Raw genomic sequence first — 23,729 nt, 5'->3', positions numbered from 1 at the left:
TAAACCATAGCTATAGACGGTTTAGTCTGAGAACATTTTTATTAATATAGCTATTGTTCACATTTTGTGTATTTAATAATACTTAACATCGATTGTACGGATTCAAATTTTTGCAGTGGTTGTTTCTATCCCTAACTCACATTTTTGAACTATTGTAAAGCACTAATGTTGAGTTTTTGTTTCTTCTGCAAATGGTAAATTATGCCTTTAATCTTGCTTGATTTTGAATCGCAGTCTGTGATAAATCCCACCAATCGCTTTTATTGGTACAGTATTCGCTACTGGCATGGTGACTGGGGTACATTGTAAAATATCACATTCTTGTTTCAAGACTATTCTATCTAAGTGCTATACAAACATGTCGATAGAATATTATTGAGCGCGGCATCTGTTCCACGGCTAATTCAGCAGAGACAAAAGAAATTTGAAGAACATATTATTCACGACGATTTCGCCTATGCCACGAGAAGTCAAGTTCGATTTCGCCTATACCACGAGAAGTCAAGTTCAAGTTCATTTCGTTCTCAGTACGAAGTAGATATAGCTCAAGGTTTACAGGAAGTCATACAAATTAAAACCATAGGACGACGAATTCTGGGTAATGTACGAAATTCCAATGCCATATTGTACAATGTATATTTTGTAAGAGCGGTTACATCGTTAATTACATTGCGAAATATGAACTTTGAAAATCACAAAGTGTAATTAGTAATAAACTGATTAGATGATGAAAGAGGGATACATGTATATAATTCATAGCAGTCCTTTTTATGAATAAGGTTAGTGAAAGTAAATTGCACCCTTGGTGGAGCATGGGGAGACATAATTCTCAATATCTGGGACACCCCACTTCACCCAGATCTGTACCCTGCGGAGAACATTGTTGTTACGCCGACTTAATGCGGCTGTCACCAAAACACGACGTCGTCAAATCCCCAGCGGAAATCGAAAAATACAAGATAGGCTAGCTGCCCGACGTATACTACATAACTGGTGTCGTCTGCGTGGTCTGGTGTTCTGATAACCCGTCAAATTATTGGCGTAACCGTGAGTCGATGTTTCGTTCAAACTTGAATCACGGAACGGCTGTTATTCCATTTCAAGTTGATTGACCATTCGTTTTGTGATGGGCAAAGTTAATACTGCACTTTGAGTTTCTAGTGTGTCGATTTTCTTTGGGTCTAGCTGTCTCCGTATCTATCTATCTATCTATCTATCTATTTATCTATCTATCTTTATCTATCTATCCATCCATCTTTATTTCTATCTATTCATCTATACCTACTCGTCTCTCTTTTCATCAAGCTTTCTTTTCATTTATATCCTTCTTCTTTTTTTCTCCGAACAGAAACGAACAGTCAGCAGATATGGTAGGACAGTGAGTGTAAAGGGTAACGTTTGTCATTATGCATATTGCTTTGAAAACTTTGTGCTTGTTTGACATTTCAAAACACAGCCTTTATCACCATAACTATATTGATATCTCTTTGGTGACTGCTTCTTGCCGATTGTTGGCGTCAGATTTCTCCACAAATATCTTGAAGATATAAGTGCTTTTATCGCTTATAAACACAAAACTGCCAAACAACTTTCCAACAAAATATGAGCATATCATATCAAAGAACACATGAAGGAAAACTTCTAGAAAGTCAACACCACTTCACGTATCCGTAGTTTCATCAGGGAGGTGGTATATGTCTCATATACCATCTCCCTGCATATACCACCTCCCTGGTTTCATACTGAGTAGTCATTGTCCTGCTTAGTGACATAACAGACAGATCATAGTTGTGTACTTGGAAACATTTTGGTTAACCTGATAAACAGTCATGGTGATATGCATGCTTCAATTCAATATTCAGTACTCATTCAATATTGGTCGGTTGCTATACTTTTCCATATTGAGCCTACATCATCAACACGCCTCGAATGTTTTCAAGATGAAAGGCCTGCATTTTCGACCAGAACAATGAATATAAACGCAAGTTGGAGGAGAACTTCTTTTCTGTATAGACAATGAATGTGAGGATAATTATAATAATGGTATGGTATTCTTTGTCCAGGGTAGATTCTTCAGTGTTGCCACTGCTCTATACCAGAGGGCCCTGCCATTATTATTACCCTAGTGTTGCCGGGTACCGATTTATACACCTAGGTCGAGAGGGACATAGTGGGTGCAAACATCCTGTCCATGGGCGTTGGCACTTGACGGGGTTCGAACTCGGGACCCCCGATTGAATGTCAAGAGTCTCATCCACTAGGCCACAGTAACCATGGTAACCCCACTGCCTTCGTTTTCTTGTTCACTGCCTGTCGAATAGTTATAGTGATGCATATACAGTAGACCTGATTCGAAATTCCCTCTTACCCCTATTACAAGGGGGGTCATCCCACAAGACCGACACCCATGAGTCATACAGCCTACGAGTCCTACAGCCCACGAGTTAGACACTATAGGCAAATAAAGCTCATGAGACCGACAGTAGGTAAAAAACAGCCCACGAGTTTGACAGAGACAACCCGGGGTTTAATGTGTCGGTCTCATGGGTCTTGTTTGCGTAGTGTCGAACTCATGGGCTGTATGATTCGTGGGCTAGATAACTCGTGGGCTGTATGACTCGTGGGTGTCGGTCTCGTGACGTGAACCCATTCCAAGGCATGTATCGAGCAGATTTGTTCTTTGTTTTTAATTTATCATAAAGATTGCCGATTCAATGTCACGAGTTCACAGTTGAGATGACATGCTTACTGGGAGAGTCGGTGTCACGATGATGCCACGATACCACGAGACACCTGAAATGCTCCGCAGGTGGGGAATGAGACCATCCGCGGTCATCCGCAATGATCGAATGTTGTTCCCGTGTGATGACTCAGTGATCACCTGATTGACACATCGGTCACGTGTCACACACACACGTTGATAAGTCATTCATCTTTCTCGTCTTCATCAATGCCATTAAACAATCACATTAACCCTCGACTTCAAAATGCCATTGAAATGGTGTACAAAGAATTTGCCATGTAAAGGTATTCAAAGGGTTCAACCATGACAATGTGACTTTAAAATCAATGTGATCTTGAGAAACAAACTATGAGTAACGCTGCATGTAGCCAGATCCTGTCGACATCAGCAGCAATAGCGACAAAAAGCCAGACAACGAAAACTGGGACAGCCTGCTAAATCACAAACTAGAATTAATCTAGGACATGAGCTCGTGTTGTCCTACTTCACCATATATCTCACAAATGAACGTGTACCGAATATTTTTCTTTGTCTCTTGCCAGACGCAACCAACTTCCTGGTCATATGATGATTTCGATACAAACATCTGTTTACAACAACCACTATCATAATAGCCTTGAATTCTGCCTTCGTAGGACAATAGACGACAAAAATTACGTGATGATGTAGCATTTTCATAAACAAAAATCGCGTAAATATCAGCGATGTTTACGATTGCGTATGACATGTATGAGCTCATTCAGTTTGTGTACACGATGCATTCGGACTGTTGAACGTGATATACCGTGTATACAGGGTGTGTTTTGCTGTGCGCACAAGAGTGACTTTTTTTGTTTGGTTGGTTGTTATTTTGCATTGACTCGATTCTAATGTTTAAACGCATTTTGGAGAATATGAAGAGTAAAGTCAAACTAGATTAGTGATGAACTTTTCCTTGAATTGGACAGAGTGTTCTCATTAAGCACTGATATAGTTTGACATTATAAAAATTAGATACAGATCATGATGATCACTCCCTCCCCCGAAATTTGAATACAACAGTGATAAAGTAACTGTAATCTCTGCTATTGCAAAATTACGATTACTAAGTTCCTGCAATTTTCGAACAATATAATACGTAGAAAAAACTCTTTTTTAACTTTCTTTACTTTTACTTTTACTTTTTTTATATACTGGAATTCATTTCAAAAGGAAAAGGCGTATATCCCTTTGTGTATGAGCAAAGCTATGTTTGCGAGCCCTACTATTCTACACTTTATATCAATCATGGCGAAGTGTTATTTAGAACAAAAGTGCCACTAAAGGTTTAAATACCCTTGAACTATTTTGTTGTGTAGAATGCATTGGAGTATGTAGACTAAGGTTAACGTTCTTCATAACAAATTGTGTAATAACGAAAACAATCTGTCCACATAATATGATGATAAAAAACGTTACTGCCTCGATACTTCTGAATTAATATTTCTCTGCGTCTCAATATAACATAGTTCTACTTCGAGCTACCAGCTGCTGTGAAAGGAGGATGAAAGTCTATGGAAAATTCCGAACCGTGTTTTATTGAGCAGGTGTTACTGGCGCAATCGAAAGTTTATTCCCGATTTGCACCAGATGTTGAAGGAGGGAAATTTTGTGTGCTCGTTTTTACTGTTCTGACGCTGACATTTGACCTTGACACGCTAATATAACCAGACAGTTTTATCATTTTTTTTTCGTCACCATGGAAACTGGAAGGTTTCGTGCGATAATCTTGACTGAAATCGCGGATGAAAAAACGCTCAAGACAAATAATCAACTGCAATGTTGAGCCGGCAGATCAAAGATGAAAAATCCATAAAGACAAAAAAGAAAAAAGAAAAAAGAATAAACAGAGGGAGCGAGAAAAAAAATATACTAAAGATGAAGCAAAAATAAAACCCATAACAGCCAAACACAAAATACAAAGATATTAAGTAAGCGGACGCGTAGACTGACATGCGCATAATCTTATCTATCAAATTCGTCATATATGCATTTCAATTTTTTTTAAAGGTTCAAACGAATAGATATAATCATGTCAGTCTCCGTCAAAATCTAAATGAAATCTTTGACAAAGTTCACAAAGTGAGCGAGACAAACAATTTTTTTTTTTTTTTTTGGGGGGGGGGGGGTGCCAGAAAGGCAGTGAATGAGTGACAATAAACAACCGACGATAAACAACTAACCCCCTAGCAATGATGTGCATTTCTACTCTGACAATGTCAGATGAAAAGACTTCCTGCCTTCATTCAACTCCGTCTGACAAACAAACAAACAATTTCTATTTTTGAAACACTTTTTTTTTGGGGGGGGGGGGCGTGGGGGGGGGGTGGGAGGAGGTTACAATCCGAACACCAACAGGTATTAACAAACAGCACTTCATCACACCATTCATGACGAGTGCGGTATATGGAATAGTTAGCTTTTTATTCATGGGAGGGTAGCTTAGTGTCCGATGAATGGAACAGGACAACAAGAACACTTGACCGAAAGATCGGTCTGTATCTGGTCGTCGGGGAAATGTTCCGCGGAGACTGCGTCTGGCTTCACGGATCCCCTCCTATACGGAGGAGAACGATAACGTCAAAAAAATAAAAGACTCCTCCGGACAGACGGATCTTTCTGTATACAAGAACACCAACTATGAACATGTTTTTGCCGTTTGAAAATTGGTTTTGAAGTGGCTGATATATCAAAAAAAAAATAAATAAAGAGGTTCCGATAGAAGGTGGGACCCATCTTTTATTTGGGATACTTTGTTTTACTTTTTTTGTTGTTGATATCTCAGCAATTTCAAAACCGATTTTCGTCAAATGAATCATGAATTCCCCTTAGAATTGTGTGTTCTTTAACATTTCTTAAGTGGTTTCTAACTATCTCACAAGAAGTTAAAATCAGAATCCCCATCACGCATCTCGACCACTAGAGTAACCCATCCCTTTAAATTAAGTTAATCCCATTTCTTTGCTCAATTTTCCACTAATAGATTAAATCTAATTCAAATTAATTCAGCTCAGTTTAATTCACTTCAATTCACTTCAATTCAGTTCAATTCAGTTCAATTCACTTCAATTCAGTTCAATTCAATTCACTTCAGTAGTGCCGACCTCTTTTTTGTGCGAAATGCAAATTGTCAAGTTTAATACAAAATATGTTACATTCATTCTAATAAGCGAAGACTTGAATTTTCTTGATTCTTCTCGAAGAGCATGGCCAAACTGGCCGAACGGGAGTTGGGCTCCTCTATACGTGCTAGTGGTACATGTATATGATGGGGATCCATAACCGTGCCATCTGCGTGAGGGGTCGTCTATAGGCTCACTCTCAAGTTTGAGAAAATATTTATCGAAACCGCTTTCCTTTCAGCTGTATTATACCCCATCAATATTTTGACTTCCTCTCCCGTGTTGTTCTCCTCTCCCTTTCGTTTCTTTTTAAGCTTAACAAAAGCCGGTAATGTCAACATATCAAGATGTCGATTCTCATTAGGGGAGGTGTAGAATAACACGGAATTTATTGTGCTGCTTCAGTGTTCAGAGACTGCATTATAGGCCCGTCATTCTAAGCTCCGAAGTGCATGATGTGCTCTTCTTTTTCTTTTTTTTTTCAATACAAGACTTTGCAAGATAACTCCATGCAAAAGGACATGATTAATAAGTCCTGTGGAAATATCAATACCATTTCAATTGATGCAAGCTTGAATTTGGTGTGCGAGGTATTCATCGATGCGGTTATGGTTTACACACGGGTGGGTTAAGAATAGCGAATGGAGAATGGGAAGAATTAGACTTGTTGCTACAACTCCTGTACTAATTTTTTTCTCCTTCTTCGTAACAATTCACGGTCTGTATTTTGCACTATGAATTAATGGAAATAAAACGTTCAAGTTCTGCCTGTTCAGTAGTTTCATTGAGAGCGGCCTCGCTCGTTTTAAAGCGGAACAATTTACATCTTTCTTTTTTTTTTCCAGCGTCTGTTTGGATAAAAATGATTCTGAAAACGAACGGTAGATGTCCCTCACTTTTTGGCCCTTTCATGCTTCTTTTTGATTTTGCACAATTTAGGGGTGTGATTTCTCTTTTGCGTGACCTACAAACGGTGAGCGGGGGGAGAGAGAGAAAAAAGAATGAAAACAGGTAAGCTGCTGGTGATGTTTTGATATCGGTTGCTAATGCGGTGCATGAATGAGACTGGTCACAATGCGAGAAGGCAAACCCCATCGCTAGCCCGGCGCGTACCGGGAGACTCACGGGAGGCTGCGGTTCTCTGTTTGTCGATGGCTGGTACCAGTGTAAAGTGAAACGCTACATTCATAACAGGTGCTAATCCTTTTTTTTTAAAATTTCAATGCATCCAGCGGCGCCTTTGTTTCCATGCTGTTTCACACATCCCTTAAGTCATACTCTCTTTTATAACGTTATTATTACTATCTCTTTCGTTCTAATTCTTCTTGTACGTTTATAAGTTTATAAACAAAATACAGACAGGTAAGATATTACTGTCGGGATCTCATCAAAGAATCACGGCTTCAGACAGATCGAAGTAGTTAAAGGTCGTATGTCCCTTTGCAAACTTATCATGTATTTAGGCTTACGGTGTTAACCTCATTTCCTGTTTAAAGAAATGAAAACTAACCACATGCCACTCAAATTACGCTCCCCTTTTGCACCGAAAATAACAATAAGCCAGTTTGAGAGACAGGTTGGTCTTTAAATTCACTGAGATAAGCATCAGTGATGTTACAATTATTCATGTAATCCTTTACATGGTGCTTGCCATAGTACATCCACCTGACAGCAAGCCTGGTATTTGGCAATGTTAAAAAGAAAAAGTTTGTTAACGCATTTAATACAAAACAATGAAATGGATGCTTCCCGGAGTTTTGATTGACGAACCATTCTGGTCACTTAATTGGTCGATGCAGTTTCATTCTTTGTTTGCATATGGATTCCATGAATTGCTATGTTGGGCAAGCTGATGTATTATGTCTCTTTGAACCGAGTGAAGTGCCTAACCAACTGAGTAAAAAGAAAAGTCATTTGTACCCATGAGCATATGAGCTATCTCTGAACTGGCTCAGGTAAAGCCTATTGTATTTTTTTTTTGTTCGGGGTTCGAATAGATTGATTTGAAATCTATACTTTTGTTTCCTCCTCCATTGTAAGGAAGTTTCTAGTTTTTTTTTTATCATTCTGAGGAAAGGTCTAAATTACCTACCCCTACAATATATGTATCAGTTTATGAAAAGAATATAATTGTCAATGTTTCAAAAGGGACACACGAACTTCAAGGGAGTCCGCTTGATATTATATTTTTTTCTTCTTCCCAAACCAGGGGCCCGTTGCATAAAAGTTACTTTATCATGGTAACTTTGCTATCCAATGGTAACTACCATAGCAACAATACTCAACAGCCAATCAAAATCAAGAATTCCATGGAAGTTACCATTGGATGGCAAAGTTACCATAATAGTAACTTTTATGCAACGGGCTTCAGATCAATACACTCGGCAAGTTAACTGACATCTGAAATGTCATAATGAATACCACATCGAAACGCACCAAAATAAGACGAGGCGATATTTGTTGATCCATGAAGTCTTTGCAACTAATGCAAATATGAACTTGAATCACACTGATACACAAAAGACGTGATGATTGCATGACTTAAAGGGTTAAGCACACGGCACGCCATGGATTATGTGACATGGGTGAAGCGAAGTATAATCAGGGAGGTGATGGGAAAACTTGCTAGGTGGGGTAGAACTTGCACCTACATTTTCCCCCTTTTTTGATTGTCTGTCGTCTGGTCTATAATTGTCCCTTCCGCTCTCATCAACCTTTCTATTTTCTATCTTCAGCGTTTCCACTGTTCAATTTCTGTTTTTTTTTTTACCTTGTTCACCCTTCCCTCTCTCCTTCCGCTTCTATCTGTCTGCCAATCCCTCTCTCTGTCTTACCTCTTTCTTCTCTTTCTCTTCTGTTTTTTCTCTTTCCCTCTGTTCGCCTTTCCTCTCTCTCCCCTCTGTTTCCCCTCTTTTCCTTTCTCTCACCCGCCCCCCCCCCCACCACCATCCAATCTAATCTCTTTCTCATAATGGACATCTCACCGTCCTTTGTCTGAGGACGTGACCCTGGTATCATATCGGGTCTTTACCTTGTTAAATGCTTTAAAGTGCTCCGAACTTGGTTTATTTGAAATGGCACCTGTTAATCCCAGGGGCAAGTTTGAATTGATGAGAAATATTCATCATTAACACAACATTTCCTGCCAGAAAAAAAAAATGAATAAATGGAAGAAGATGACTTTGCAACTGAATTCCCCTCAATAGCATTCAGGGAAGAATTGTCAATTTACGAGTGATTTTCCCCCCAAAGGGGACGATGCGTGGAAGCGGTTTCATCTTGTTATGAGAAACTGTTAGTTATAATTGACATGCCAGATTGAAAATCGTGCGTCTAGCAGAAAAAAAAAAAGGTCTTCCGAAGTCCAGAGGCCTAAAGTGACGTTGGGTACAACTGAAGTGGAATTGCTCAACCCTGGACCTGATGTGCTTTCAAAGTTCACAGAACCATGTGAAATGAGACTGCGATTTGTCTCCTATTTCTAATGCTTATCATCATTTATACTCTAAAACACTAATTTTAAACGTCGCCAGACTGTAAGCAGGATATTTGTTGCCAGACATATTAAACTCAAGCGATACAAGTAATCATCTTGATATCATATTCAATCTTCCATTTGTTGAAGGATGGAACGTGAATGGACCCCACAAGGCAGGTTGTGCCACTCAGACGGCATGTCGACATCTTGTTTCTTTCTGCTACAGAAGTCTAGCTTTGGTATTTTAGATACATAGAAGCCAGAGTGAATAGCCTCATGTTCGTAATGTTGTCTGGCTTACAAAACTGTTATCCATACATCAAAGGTCTATCATTTTCATTACCGGTAAAAGTACAATGTAACAGCCGGAGGGAGGTGGTCTATCTCCAATTATAATTATGACTTTTCCGTCTATTTTTGTAGTCGGCTTGAACAATTTTAACTCGTGACTGATATCACTGATCCATGGGAAACAAACAAACAAACAAACAAATAAACACAACAGCTTACCCGCTGAAAGCCAGATGAAAGGTCAACAGAGCGAGATGCTACCAATTTGCCGTATTTCTCGCAAGATTGCAAATAATACAAGACATAGAAGAAGAAGCTTGGACATCTTGCCAAAGATGCCATTGGTCGGCATGCAAGAACCAAATCTTTCGAATACGCCACATGCTTTTTATTTCTCTCTGTGTGTATGTGTGTGTGTGTGTGTGTGTGTGTGTGTGTGTGTGTGTGTGTGTGTGTGTTTTGTCTTGGACATCTCTTTTTGTTCACCAAGCACTGCCAAGAGAACTTCGAGATAAAAATCTTGATAACTGCGATCGAAGTTATTTTCAAACACTGTTTGTTATTTTTGCTACATTGTTTCCTGCACTCTCGAAGTTTAAATGTGATTGTGTAATGTTTCTGGACATGAGTGAACATAAAAGTAACCCTAAACTATCAATATTAAGAAAAAAAAAGTTTGAGAAAGCAACGCAAATTGTGACTTCATCTTACCCCAGGTGACGCCCTCCACGTGATATTGACAGTGCTGACTTCAGCTGGGATGGTAGTGTGTTTATCCCGCAGCTTTTCGAGGATGGGCTGCGGCTGACCGTTCCGCACAATATCGAGAGTGGCGCCTCGACCTGCAAAATGACAATGAGAAAGAGAGAGAAAACCTGAATAAATATCAAAGAATACCCAAACAAAATGACCAAGTTGTTGCCACTTAATCAGGCGTACATACAAGGAAAATACAAAGAGAGTACGTAAGGTTGAAGGCCATGCACTTTCGCTCTCGTCCAAAGACACAAAGCGCATTGGAAATCAAATTCATGCATTCCTTAGTCATAAAAGAAACACAGCAATCATGCAGTTGAAAGTATTGAACTATTTTATCCACCCATTCAGATACGCCTCCAGATTAAGAGATAACGATATCAAATTTGCGATGGAAATTGTTTTCTTTCTTTCTTTTTTATTTTCGGAGCGACATTGACCTGTTCTTGTTCAATCGTTTGTATTCATGCAGCGAAATACTGTGCTCTTCGAAGCAGGACGACATAAACAAGGATATTGGCATGATTGGGAAGCAAAGTCTTGTGATCATCAACATGCAGGCCTAAATATAGATGACATGTCACCGGTCAGTGGAGCCTTTGTATAAAAAGCGATAGCTATGAATATGGCCATAAATGACTTTTTTAATACAAAGAAGGGGTGTATACGCGCAGTGTGATAGTAAGACTAGTTAAAATGATTCTGGCACATCATGGCCGAATCGCTCAACAAGGGAATTACCCGTTGTTTATTTGCCGTTGGCTGGATATATGCCCTTGTCTATAGGAAGGGCTGCATGGTCCGTGTTTTCACGTTGAAGCCGCCCACTGCAACCCGCTCGTGTCTTCATGTCGAAGACATAATTGATACATCCTTCTCAATCATTTGCAATTGGCGAATCAGCCATAGATGATACTCATCACCAGTAAGGTCTCTCTTATTTTGTATACAACTCTCGATACTAGTAGGCCTACATGAACCTGAAAAACATGACAGATGTGATCAGCTAGTATCATGTTATTGATTGGTGGAGGAGTTCCATCCTACGCTCGTTATCATCATGAAGATAAAGAAGCAGATATATTTCATCACGTCCTAATGCTGGTTGCAATTTATGCAGATAGTATTTGGTATTCTCCCATTTGCATATCCATTTTAAACAAACTTGATCGTCAAGGTGGTAAATGATCATTCTTTTCTTCGATGCTTATAGACCTTTCTGATATCAGACAACGTTAATACTGACCTTCAACTTGTCTGTGCCGATCATTTGTCACTTACTGACATCTAATGTATCAAGCCCTAACTTATACACAGGGACTTGCCTTTTTTTTACCTAAAAACTTTTACCAGGGGTTTGACGAGAATGACCCAAATATTGAGCGTCATACGGCGACGAGGGACGCAGCTGGCCAACACATTGTTGTCGACCTGTCTCTTGTGACTCATTTTTACTTGTGTTCTCCATAAGACACTCGGTCAAAATGCACTTTACGGTTGACATGTTTAGATATTCATCTTTGCTCTCCAAAATGGAAGAAGACACAAATAATCTAGCTGCATGAGATAGCCAAACAGTGGCTGGGAATGGATCCTTGCTATTGGACCAAATCTCTCCTCATCACTGCCTGTAAAAGTGAAGGTCTTGCTCGACAAAAATATTCTGCTATTGACTAGACATTGTGCATGTATGCGGAACAAAAACATTCAAACGCAGACAAAACGCCCAAAGCTAAATGACTCGCTGGATAAAGGTAAAGAGGAGCAGGAGGCTTCAGAAGCGCACATATAGTGGACCTTCAGCTCGAATCTATGGGGATGATGCCTTTACTAATCAAACGGGATCGATGTGTAGGGATAACCTTATACTATTTTTTTTTTCTGAGAACAAGAGAAAGACGTACATCTGTTGGAGAAAGTCGAGCAGTGGCTGGAAATATGTGAAGAAAGAACACATTTCATGATGGAAAATACAAACAGACGAAAAATCTCTGTGAAACCACCTGGAAGTTATATTGTGCCCATCACGCTGGTTCCACCGTAAGTTACGAGCAAGTTACAATCTGCGTAGGAAGTTAATTCTCGAATCTCCTCTAAACCGACAAAATGAATGCTTTTTCTTGGCATTCCTTTCATTTTGTATATTGTAAGTCTACACCAGCAGGTTAACTCAAAACTCCCAGATGTTAACATGTCATGCAGCTTCACCGTAGGGAGAGAATAAACGAAAAATCAAAGTCTCAGGACCCGAGCCACAACATATGTTTCTTATCACAAACAGCCGATCACTACAACATGTGATATAGACATGAAAATATCTCACTCTAATCGGTTATGACGACTTCCTAATGTGAGGATGGTGCTGTCGTTTCATCGAAATTGAGTAACTTCGTTCCCCTTGTGATTATAGTATAGGCCGGCATCCTCCACACCACGCAGACAAACAACCCATCACTATTAGCTGTGGCAGATTTGAAGGCACATCTGAAAGTAGTTGCTCTGATTTGCAGCTCGCTCTGTGGGGTCTTCATGAGTACATACTTGAAGAATTTAGAGTTGTTTTTAATTTTTTTAATTTACCTTTTGACGTGGCCATTCAGGAAGAAATTACATTTTAATAAGCAAGCAACCACAGTGATGAAGACTTTAATTAAAGGTCCCTGCAAGAGACTTGGTGTTACTAAATGATGAGGTCTCTTTCTTCATCGCGCTGTACCGATGCCTTAAAGGGACCCGAACCTTAAGGTACGGTCCTCAAAATTGAGAGTCCGTGGATCTTATCCACTGAGACACAACAGGTCCTCAGATAACCGAGATAAACATGACAGTTGCTTGAAACAAAGTCAGTCATGATGAAGTCATACAGAGTCGTAACATGACGATGATGTTTTTTTTAATGCAACGTGAGACACTGTGGTTTCAGATGTTCAATCCAAGGGATGTTTTAGTGGATTAAGCACTGGACTCACAAACGAAAAATCCTGAGACCCTACGATCTGACCCTGCTTGGACAAGGTGTATTACCTACAATACGTCTTTCTTAGCCCACGTCTGAAGATGCCTATCTAGCAATGTAAGACTAATAATAATGTGACAATGGTCTGACCAACTGGAGAAAAGTTCCAACACTGAAGATTTAGTCGTGGACGAGTAGAACTTTAAGCCCGTGTCTTTAGCCATCCAATTTTGGGGTAATTTTGTTGCAGAAATGATCATCTCAACACCATCAAATTTGCACCTCTGAATTTCACTAGTTATCTTAATTTGGACAAAAAGAATAAGCTAGCTAAATTCAAGATATCCGTGCAAAAAAAAATCAGACCGAAATTTTAAGAATTTATTGATTTAACGGGGAAACTTAGAAACTTTGACATTTGAAATCGTATTGCAGTCTTAGTATCAGTTTTTTTTTTCTGCAACCGAAACAAATAGTTTTGGTATAAATAACAGAGGTCTAAAATGAAAGGCTCCTCGTAAGACACAAACAATGAATAGTAGAATGTCTGATGAAAATGTACAACGCAACAAACTACAGATAATGATTTGGTTTCTGAAAGTTGATGAGCCAAGTACACTTTTAAGACTGCATTGCACTTGAAACGTGTTAGCTTATCTGAGGCAAAGGAAGAAGAACAAGGAGGACAAAGAAAAAGAAAAGAGAGGAATGAGTTGGAATACTTGAAACTTTTGGAAGCCAAATGTCGTCTGTTGCTAAACTCTGGTGGTAATGGATGATTTGCGGCAGGTGTCTCATGACGTAATTACCTGGGGACGAAGAATTTTTTTCGGGGGGGGGGGGGGGGTTGCGAAGTATTTGTCTTTTGTTTTCAGTTTTCTCTTTCACAAATTAGTCACTACTGTATGGCTATGTTCTCCCCCTCCATCACCCCCCCCCCCCATGATCTGAACTTGAACCCAAGCCAGAGAGAGTCATTAAACGTTGCCAGTGGGAACTGTCCTACATTTTTAACATCTCCACCCAAGAACCCCAGATTTGACTTCGATGTGTACAATCGTTGTACGTGTATTCTCTCTCCTTCTGACCACAGTACTGAACATGTATTCTGCGTTCCCTTGAAGTCCCCTACACACTCGCCTGAACGTTGACATATACTATAGGCTTTGACATTTACTATAGGCTTTTGTTGGGACCTACACTCAACAAGCTTTGCTTTTTAGTAGGTTCCATCGTATTTCTCTTCGCATCTTTTACTTTGATTGAAAATGACACATCGACCGTTATGTATTACTTTTGTATTCCTATTTCTTCATGTATATATCCAAGCTGGACATTCTGTATTATATTTTGTTATATACCATGTATTTTCCATCGAGAAATACGAAAATAAATTGAAATTGAAATTGAAATATCAAAAGGTTCACATTGCTACTAAAATGGCTATAAATCAAGTAGAGGCTTGCTGGTAGAATTTGACTGTTGTCTTGAATATATTGATAAGTACTTTCAGACATTCGAATTGCGCACTGTTCTACAGTCAATAGTACCAAAAGTCTCGGTAACGTGGATTTGTTTGCCTTTGAAGGATCTTTATACAACACAATTGTCAGAAGAAATAATGTCAGAGCGTATAAATTGCGGTTCTACTCTGACTGAGCTGCCTTCAGACGGAGAAAAAAACCCCCACGGGTGAACATATACCGCCTATAGCTAGATATAATAGATTTTAAATGTTTGAAATAGAGAGTCTATTTCCGTGACAAGTTTTGCGGGAAGTCTCTAAGCATTGTACCAAAGTGCAATGCGAATTCCACTGCACGACTCTCCAGCTCGTAATGATGATTCTTTTGTCCCCATTTTTTAAAGAACTTTGTCTAATAACCTTCTGAATAGCGCACTCATGTGTATGATAGCAGCCTTGCCTTGTTTTATCCGTAATTAGCAGCTATTGAAATAGCGTGACTGTACGGCATGCAATTGTTCGTACCGAGGTGTCAACACAAGCCATGAAAGATATCTGTCTATTTAAGTATTGATTCTCGCATCATTTGACGGGTGTATTGAAGGCGATGTGTGTGATTGAACTCTTCAAAGACAGTCCAGAGTCCTCGAATGCATTCGTGTGTATCAGAAGCTAAACATATACAAAAAAATATCTTATTTCATTGCCAGCATTTTCTGTTGTTCGCACATCATTGTTTTGGGCATTGGGTGCCAATATCCAAGTATCCACACAGCGTGTGAATGTTCTGTTCATCTTTATCATAGAAGGCATGAACGACGTATCTAAACAGGTGATACTAAAAACACAATCTTCTCAATTTGTGAATCTTTGAGGTACACTTCACACTGTTGGTAAACAATTACATTGTATTTGGATATTGTCACCTTAAAAAATTTACCACAAAATTTACAACGAAAAAAAAAACCCATTAATGCGTTTCCTTTTATTTTTAGGCAATTGATTTCCTTGTTATCTTTCAAACTCAACGTCTCAATCACGCTGTACAACTACACCACCATTGCGAAGCCTTGACTACTGGGAACTACCCCTGTGCTTGTGAGGGCCGAAATATCTGGCTTTGAGGGTATGCCTTCCATTCTGTGTTACCGTTACTAAGGTCTGTACGTATTTATTATTAAAGACTAAGGAAAATGAATGATTCGTCCTGGGATGTTAAAAAAACCCCCCTCAAACATACAAACAAAACCAAAACATGAAGGACGTGCGCCCGCCGGGCCTTCCTTGGTAGCGTGTCATACAACCAAGTATGAATACAAACAAGAACTAATATCATTATCATGATTATTGTCATCACTATCTTTTTTGTTTATCAAGAACTACATATTATCATGTGTTTGCTGCGTTCCTGCACTGTTTTCGTTTGTGTCTTTCAATGCTTTTTTTATTTGTTTGTCTGTGTTTTTTTCTGTTTGTACCTGTCACATGACAGTATAATTTGCATTCTTGGTAATAAAATGTTGTCTGCGGGTCAGTGTTACCTCGCCTTGATCGAAATTTGAAGAGGGGGTGGGGCAGCAGCCATTTAGAATCATTTTGATTAAAAACACCCCTGTCTTCAAAATCAACAATTATGTTTTGCTCTAGATAACAATGATCAAAATCCAAAGAATTGAAGCTTCTCGTTGTTGTTGTTTTTTTTGTGTGTGTCTGCTAGAGCTTTCATATTTACTTTTTGCTCTCTTTCTCTCCCTTTTGACAATCTGTAGGGTTTCGTCGTTATTTTGTTCGCTTTCAGAGGGAGGTGCCATAATCTCCGCTTTGTATTTGGGGTCAGCTAAACTTTTCGGAGCTTCCATATCATTCACGGCGTACGTTTTGGTTTCGCCCAGTGTGACGTTCTGGAAATCGGCCAGGTTTGACCTGTTCTGAATAATTGGGATTAGTGCTGAACCACTCGTTCAACAATGGCAACATTTGCTGTTTTGTCAACGCCATTATACCAACAGCGAACTTTAAATATCGTACTCTTCCAGTGACTAATATTCCTGTTCCCATCGACGACTAACCAGCGGCTATTAGACCGGTATAATACAGGTTTCGCGTGGTTTATGATTTGCTACGAAATCACATCTAACGACAGGTGGATCGGGATAGAATAGAGCGAATTAGTGTATTAAAAAAAAAAAGCGCCTGGACTTGGGTTCAACCGCTACTGACAGCAGAGTCGAACCGGGGACTTCGAAACTGAGAATCAATGGTCCTATCCACTGAACCACAGCCGTTCCTCAATCTATTTCAATTTTTCATCTTTCAATTATGATTTTGTTTCCATAAAAAAAGAAAATATATAATACATTTAATCAATTCAAGTGTTCAATAATTTGAAAGGACAAATCATTGAGTATAACACAAAATATATGTATGATTGATTGAGAAAATAGAACAATGCACACTTTGTAATTGTGTCATAAACAAATAGGCCTAAATATGGCAATGGAAAAGAGTGATCCACTGAAAAGCAAAGCTTAAAGCTTGTAGGACATAACACTAATATACTAGTAATGCATTCAATGTACTGCTGGAGCATTTGATCATTGATATGATATTATGATGCTAATGATGTAAAAGCACATCGTTGAACAGTACTTGTTTTAAAGTACTGCTTATGTTAGATTGGATGAACTGTACACATGCAAGAGTTAAATGCTGTTTTTGCTTTTGTTATTTCTGTCGGCCTGTGTGAGTGTGCGCATACATGCGTTGCTCGTGTGCTTCCTCTGTGGACTAGACCAAGTCCTGCAGAACAATTCTTTCTCTATTCTCCATCTAAGGCAAAATGACGGTCTACTTCCGAACCTGCGTCTCATAGGGATTAAAGCAGCAACAAAGCATATTTGCATGCATGCAAACACATGTACGTGAAATTATTATGCACACACACACACACATACACATACATGTAAATAGTATAAACATACACATTTGTGGATGTGCCAGAAACACAAGACATTCAACAGAATAATAAACATATGAAGTCATAATCGGTCAGTGGCTGGGTGGTGCAGTAACTATCCCATCACTTTTTTCCTATTTCTTTTTTGATAGGTCATGAATTATTGGACAAACTTTCCACGACTAGAAACGTGTCGTCGTTTACAGAGAAGCTCGTATTCTTTCTGATATTTTGCCTGTTTAACGACGATCCCACATTTTTTTTTTGTCTTTTTAAAACCCAGTTCTATAGGTAGAGTGACGATGATTTATCGAGAGATAGTGATCTGTGTTATGAGAAGCAAATCGTAAACCGCGCACATTGAACTCCAGGACCGCGGCTTTTCTGCATTTAGATTTTACCAAGAAGAAGAAGAAGAAGAAGAAGAAGAAGAAGAAGAAGAAGAAGAAGAAGAAGAAGAAGAAGAAGAATAGAGGAAGAAGAAGAAAAACCCTCCTTTTTATCAGCTCAATTGCCCGAGATGTGGGCAGCTCCCGATAGAAATCTCGGTAAGCGCCACCAATTTATGTTATGATAACAGTCCCTCTATATTCCTACCTTTCTCTCTTTGTCAGAAATGTCAAAGAAGGTTTCGCATCCGAATCCCCTATGGACATGACGGAATGCTAATGACCATGTTGTACTTTCCGAGATTGTGGATAAGAGCAAACTTATTCTCAATTGGCATGCCTTCTCAATCATGGAAAGTATAAACCGAATGGTGAGGGACCAATTTCACCATTTTCACGTGATATAAATCGACATAAAATCACTCTCTTAATGTCTATAGCTATTTCCCCTTTTATTAATACGAGTGTCGTATTCAGAGAAAATTGTGAAGCTACTTTGATTTCTTGTGTGCGGCAAGCCCATTATGCTGTATACATTGACAGAGTAAAAGTACTACCGGTCTGCAAGACTAATTGCCGCAGATGTTCGAGGAAACACAAATGTTTGGAATTGAAAATGAATTACATTTTGTACCACGAAACATATACTGTGATTAAACTGTCGATCTGTCTATCGTTGAATCAACCAATCAGTTATTCATCAGTCAATCTCGATACTTGGCAAGGATACGCATGGAAGGAAAGAAAAAAAATCATGGATGCATTAAGTTTCATACAGATTACTCCAAGGAGGTTATCCAATATACTATAGGGCATCCATATCGTGCAAGTTTTCGCAAATTTCCCCTCCGAGTACACAGGTGAAAAAACAGAAAACAGATTTCTCGGCAATCATGAATCATAATAATGATGGAAACACTGGTTCTGTTATTATGTTATCTCTCCATAATGATCCAATTACCGTGCTAACAATATGGATGTTATGCCTGCACACACACGAACGCACCCTTTCATACGAATAATCTTATCTACATCATCTACCTGTCTTGGTATTGTCGTCAATCGTCAGAACTTGTTCGTGTCAGTTGGAGTGTTTAAATCTCTTCATGTCAGAAAGCTAATCGAACAGTAGACTCAATGATCTAGTGTATTCAAACTTGAATAGTATAGTTATAATGTTTGCTAGCTAAGAATGTAGGGGAAACGTTCCGTGTGATTGCAGGTCACATTTCGCCAATGTACCGACTTCATTATCGACTAAAGACATGAACCACAGTGCAATTCATGTACCACAATGAACCCTATCCTGCTGGAAAGAACACAGTGTCCCACAATGTGTTCACAGTGTGTTCACATAGTCAACTACGTGAAAACGCTCGAATTTAACATTGTGGAGATGATTTCACACTGTGGTTTGGTTTCCACAGCGAGTGTTCACATGGTAATGTTCTGTGTCACACCGTGAATTGATGATTCACAATGTGTTCACACTGTTAAAACGCTCGAATTCAACAGTGTAAAGAGATTTCACACTGTGTTCACAATGTGTTCACAGTGTGTTTCTCACACTGTTGGACACTGTTTTTCTCCAGCGGGGTATACTCAGTATCAAGACACACCTGGGGAAACCGCGCAACAGCAGATCTCATTTCATGCTACTCTTACATAAGCGACATGAGGCGACATCTATCATCTCTTCGGAGATAACTTTTATGTACGCTTTAAAGAAAAGATCTGAAGAAACAATTTGATTTGGTTAGAATAGTTGTGGAGAGAATCGGGAGAAATAAGAGGAGGAGAAAGAAGAAGAAGAGGGGAGACAGTAGGAGATGTAGGTTAGTGGATGTTGTGATTTGAAGAAAAATGGAAGAAGGAGAAAAGAAAAGAAGAAATGAAAAGCCAAAATGGAAAAATTCTGCTACTCTAGGATCGGCCAAATTTTGGTTTAAGAAGCATGTCTGGAACATGAGCTTAGTAGCGCCGGTTTATGATGGTGAAGAGAACAAGGAATGATGGGAGGATCCTATTAGGAAGATAAAAAGAAGAAAAGAAGGCAATGAAGGGGAAGAAAGTTGGTAGTGGGTTGTAACGCCATCGTAATCAGAGTGATGATCGGAACAAGAGGAGGGAGGGATGAGGACCATGGGAGAGAAGAGAGTTGAAGGTTGGTAATGGTCGTGGCTCTGGTGACGATGATAGTACATGGTAGCAAATAATATGTGTGAAATGAGGATGATCATATAAACAACGCAGATTGACAAAGGTGATAGAGGGCGTGTAAAGATCTGGAAAAAAAATGCTGAAATTATCAGTCTTTTGGACTAAGATCAGAAAAAGCGTTAAATCTAAGCGCATGCGTGCGCTTTTCTGTAATTCAAGATTGTCAATTCATCTCGTATCTTTTTCCCATATAGGATTGGAATGATATTTTCAATATTTTCTTAATAATTTGAAAAAATATACCAATATAAACTTTGATAAAGCAAAGAAATAGAATTGATCATGATCTCGTATGCCTACAGAAAGCACATCAAGAAACTAACTAATAAAAAAACATTTCGAAATTGAATATGCCTTAAAGTAAACAGTCAAAAATAAAGGACCGCCGTGATAAGAGAAGCAACTAATGAAAAAAAAAAAGAGAAGTAGTTCTTTCAAAATTGCTCACACAAGAGTGCTCTAGCCTGCAGGGGATCGATCCACACGTCCACATCGTCGCTCGGCCGCGGGCCCCGGGCAACCACCATCGAGAACAGGCAGAGCACAGTCGCTCCAAACAAAATCATTTTTAGAGTGGATACTCTGCCCTGGTACTGCCAAAGAGAAGAATCTCAGTTAAAATGTCGCGAGTAACAAATGATGTTCCTGGGCGAACTGAAGGTAATCCGTCTCTCTCGGAAGTTCACACCACTTCCGGTTCCTGGTCTCTGAGAGACTTGGCTCGATTCTCGGCTAAGTTTCGCCGTCAAATAGCGGACCAAGCAACTGAGTCCAGTACGACGTCTCCACTGAGGTGTAGTGGGGCGGATCAAGGAGCGCGGATAGATTTTCAACCAACAGATACGAGTTCAGCTCGCCTCACTGGCGACAGAAGATGTACGGGTTGGGTACGCAGCGCATCGTGCGGTTGGTGGAGCGCACACAATAACTGAGCCTTGCTGGTATAAGCGAATCGGCGTGCACGACGCGGAAGTGCGCATGATATACATGTATAATCAGGACCCTAGTCAACATTCTGCTGCAAATACTCGGGTCTTTGTATGAACTGCAGAATACAGCTGTACCTATAAATATCACGTAATCATAACACGTTACAGATAATAAAAGCTTCTTCAAAACCATTCTTGCTCGATTCGTACCAATAGTTTTTCTGTTTGTCAGTAGGAAGTGAACCGTTTTAATGGTATTCGTATCACAAGTCTTCGAAATTACAATTACATCAATCATTTTTTTTTCAATGTCTAAATAGCCTATAGATTGCCTTTAATTTCCCACGGATAACGAAAAATTATTGTTTCATTTCCTATTTGATTGACAGTTCTGGCGGGCCACCAAATCAACAGGGAATCCATTAAACCCCCTCGCTTTTCGAGCCTTTCCTAATAACTTCAGAAGATGACAGGTTGAATCAGACGTGCATCAAAGATGACAGGCTCGTCAAATTTTACATCAGTAGCCTATTAGTGTATCGAACCGACGCCAGATTTTGGTGGCAAGAGACAGTATCATCATGTACCTTGAAGATTAGTTTACCTTCATAAATCATATTTAAGAAGATTATTGTCTTGCGGTGGAAAACGTCAGAGGAGGAAGTCTTAATTGAGACACGTAGAAAACATCCACTGGGTGTGAATATATAGTACCTCGGCTCGGGAAAATGAAGCAGTAATGATATATCGACTGATTGTTAACACCTATAAAAGAAAAGGTGGGATTCATTCTTATATCACTCGGATTATCACTTCGACGAAAGAACTTGGTGTTGGAAACATAATGGATTGACCGAAGTTATCTCATAATGTGCCTTTGAGATACTTATGTTCGATATGACACCTCTGTAGTAATGTTTGTGTATTTTTTCTTTGATTTTTCTTTCTTTATTTTGTTGGTTTGCCTTGGTTTGGTTTTGTGAATAAAGTCATTGCCTTTATACCAGAAAAGCAATGTGGTTATATTTGATATACGCTAAGATTTCGTATTAAGGACAATATATGACAATAACTTCACCATCAAGATCTTATCATTGAATAGTTTATGACCTTTCATTCTTCGCACAGAAGATTAATCCTATCTGAATCAATCCGGTAGTAATCGAAAGGCTTGAAGATCTACTGCAATTATTTCAAAGTCGCTATATATGCTATATATACAGGTCATCTTCAAACAAACTTTGATAATCTGATATAGATTATCATTCATCCTGTCGAAATGTAATCTCCAAAATTTTTATTAAAAAATATAAATATAAATAAATTTTCAATCCAGTTTTTGATTTACAAAAATTTGGACATTTTTGGAAATCTTCGCAAGGAGCGCTACTGCCAACATCGTCATTGCACTGACACAATTATCTCCAATAAATGCGATGTGCGATATCTTTTGTTCTGTGATCATGATTATACGTTGATGGGAAAACTTGCGAAGTAATGTCCATTTCATTTTGCGGTTTCCTTAAAAACTTAAAGTGGCCTCCGAAGGAGAAGTGACTCAGACGTCTGTTCACATCACAACCTGTCAAATCACTAACCTCTGTCTGACTCCAAATTCAGCTAATGTGCTGTGGTATAGTATTGTACATAGGAAGATAAAAATGTTGATGATATACTTGGTTCCGCATCCAGCAACGCTTTTATCGCACTAAGACTGACAGGCACAGTTTGTGCCAAATCTTCATCCAGCTTCGCTGTTCAGTCGAGCAGGCTAACTCATGAAGAAATTATAGAACATGGAAGGATGGATGTGTCATAGATCGGTTACAGCTCGTTATTCCGAAGGTTCGTTATTCCTAAGGCTCTTTAGTCCGAAGATTCGTTATTCCAAAGCTTCGTTATTCCAAATGTCATTTTCGGACTAAAGAATCTCCGGAATAACGAACCTTCGGAATGACGCCACAAATGTTCGGATTAACGAACCCTTTTTCATTTTCGGATTAACGAACCTCTAGGTATAGGGAATTTGTGTGTTTCGGATTAACGAACCTTCGGAATAACGAACCTTCGGAATAACGAACAGCACCCCAATCAATCAACAGATAAAGACATATAGCTATAGGTAGGTTAGATTGATAGATAGATCCATGCATGGATTGACAGTCAGACGAATCGATCATACATGTAGTTCGATGGATCAGATACACGAAAGTTTGAATTGAATTGAATTGAATTGATACATCGGAAGATTGACAGATTATAATAGTAGATAGGTAGGTGGATCTGGACGACATACATGGGTGGATGAATGGATAAGTAGATATTGATGCATAGATATATACATAGATTGAAATACACAGATAGAAATATGTAGATAGAAAAAGGGCAAAATATTCCAGAAAAATA

The 23,729-nt window shown here is 39.1% G+C and overlaps 1 protein-coding gene across 1 annotated transcript in view; it reads right to left on the bottom strand.

Moving 5' to 3' along the window:
- The window catches only part of LOC139740566 (wnt inhibitory factor 1-like), a 40,875-nt gene extending 19,826 nt beyond the window's left edge, over positions 1-21,049 (bottom strand). The window contains exons 1-2 of the mRNA XM_071651152.1: positions 20,843-21,049; positions 10,364-10,494 (exon numbers count right to left, since the gene is read on the bottom strand). Of these exons, the coding sequence (XP_071507253.1) occupies positions 10,364-10,494; positions 20,843-20,960 (249 nt within the window). The 5' untranslated portion in view covers positions 20,961-21,049. The remainder of the gene's footprint in view (positions 1-10,363; positions 10,495-20,842) is intronic.
- Positions 21,050-23,729: the final 2,680 nt, after the last annotated feature.

This window comes from Diadema antillarum, unplaced genomic scaffold (assembly GCF_040938485.1).
Source record: "Diadema antillarum isolate AM-2024a unplaced genomic scaffold, OU_Dant_1.0 seq00000861_RagTag, whole genome shotgun sequence".
NCBI lineage: Eukaryota > Metazoa > Echinodermata > Echinoidea > Diadematoida > Diadematidae > Diadema > Diadema antillarum.
Note: the sequence above shows the minus strand (reverse complement) of the source record. Positions and strands in the feature narration are given on the sequence as shown.